We start from the raw sequence: 1,626 nt of genomic DNA on the forward strand, positions 1-1,626 counted from the left end.
GGATACGAACAGGTGAATTTACGCAGCTCATTTACACACTTTTCCTGAAGAGTTTGTTGAATCTGACGTGACATGTTCGTACGAACCCTTTGTACGAACAAAAGTAAGAGAAATTTAGGAGAAGAATACGAACATGTTCTTGCATGAGGCCCAATGTGTCTGTTAAATCTTAAAAAGTACCTCTTTATAAATAATACATGACATAGTAATTTATTTAATTTAAAAATCTTTCTAACCCTACATTTGTTTAGCACAATTTTAAATTCTTAGTCTAAAGAAATAAAAACATGTTTGAATCGTGAATAAAAGTGAGAAAAAGTATTCTAAAAATTGTTACTTTGTATATTTTGTAGCAATGTTTGTGTGTTTGTAAGAAGGTCCCTGTCCGGAGCTAATGTTTGTGGGGCCATGGCATGAAAAGGTTTGGGAACTCCTCATCTAGAATCTAATTGTAGAGACAGTCAGACGAAACAGATTTTATGTTAAAATGACCTGCCATACCTGTACAGACTGAGTGACTGACGGAGCACAGGCCACTCAAGCGGAAGAAAAAGTAGTTCCTCCAACCACATAAGATTTAGACATGATTTGAATAGTTTAGTTATTTAGCTGTTAATGATAAACATTATGTGAAATAACTAAAGTATCAAAGTCTCGATATTTATGTTTTTAGTATCGATTCTAGAACATAAAGTTACGTAGTGGTAGTATCGATATTTCAGTATCGATCCGCACAGCTCTAAGTTCATGTGAGGGTAGACCTTCCGGTCCGACATGGCGAGCCGCAACAAGGGTAACAAGTCTGAAGACATTTATTTCTGTCGGAGCCAAACATGAGTCATATTTTAAAAATATAACTTAAACAATAGACAGTATTTATTGTAACTCTTAAATCGTTGATTGTTTACGTTGTGTTTCCGCTGTTAGCTTCCGATGCTAACTAAGAGCAGGCCCGACAACTTTACTCCACTCACTGTAGCTAACTGTTATTTAATTAACCTGTTTTTACCTCTGCAGTGTGTTATTAAATACTGGATGTCTGTTGTTTAATGAGCTTTGTTAGTTTAGTTACAGTGACTGTAGAGACTCAGGTTTATATGTGAGCCAGTCGTTGCTGACCTTGTGTTTTCCTCATTAAGATGTAGAAGAGGAGATCTACGACAAGGTTCTGGACCTGACAGAATACGCCAAACGGCAGCGATGGTGGGACCGCCTGTTCGGGAAGAGCTCGGGTCCTGTAGCAGAGAAATACTCTGTAGCCACTCAGATTGCCTTGGGAGGAGTGAGCGGCTGGTAAATATGAACACAACACACTGCGTGTAGAAGACACACTGCTCAGGACCAGTCAAATATTTYACTGTGGTTCTGTTTCTGTCATATATGTCAGCCATCACATCAAAATGACCTAATTATATTTTCAGATTTCTGCTTTAAAAGCTACATTTGATACCTGGATCATTCTGATATCATAAACAGAACCAGAGAAATGCCTTAATTTGTCTTATTATTTACGATAATACAGTAATATTTGGTCTGAATCCTAATTTTATGTAATTTTAATGACATTTTTTTATTTCATCATGAAAAGAAAATCTCATAGAAGTTGATCATTATACTCTCTTAAAG

General features: G+C 36.4%; 1 protein-coding gene across 1 annotated transcript in view; it reads left to right on the top strand.

The window, feature by feature from the left end:
• Positions 1–689: 689 nt before the first annotated feature.
• LOC106536279 (FUN14 domain-containing protein 1) overlaps positions 690–1,626 on the top strand; it is a 14,989-nt gene continuing 14,052 nt past the window's right edge. The window contains exons 1-2 of the mRNA XM_014033486.1: positions 690–793; positions 1,140–1,293. Coding sequence (XP_013888940.1) covers positions 775–793; positions 1,140–1,293 — 173 coding nt within the window. The 5' untranslated portion in view covers positions 690–774. The remainder of the gene's footprint in view (positions 794–1,139; positions 1,294–1,626) is intronic.

Source organism: Austrofundulus limnaeus, unplaced genomic scaffold (genome assembly GCF_001266775.1).
Source record: "Austrofundulus limnaeus strain Quisiro unplaced genomic scaffold, Austrofundulus_limnaeus-1.0 Scaffold1753, whole genome shotgun sequence".
Lineage (NCBI taxonomy): Eukaryota > Metazoa > Chordata > Actinopteri > Cyprinodontiformes > Rivulidae > Austrofundulus > Austrofundulus limnaeus.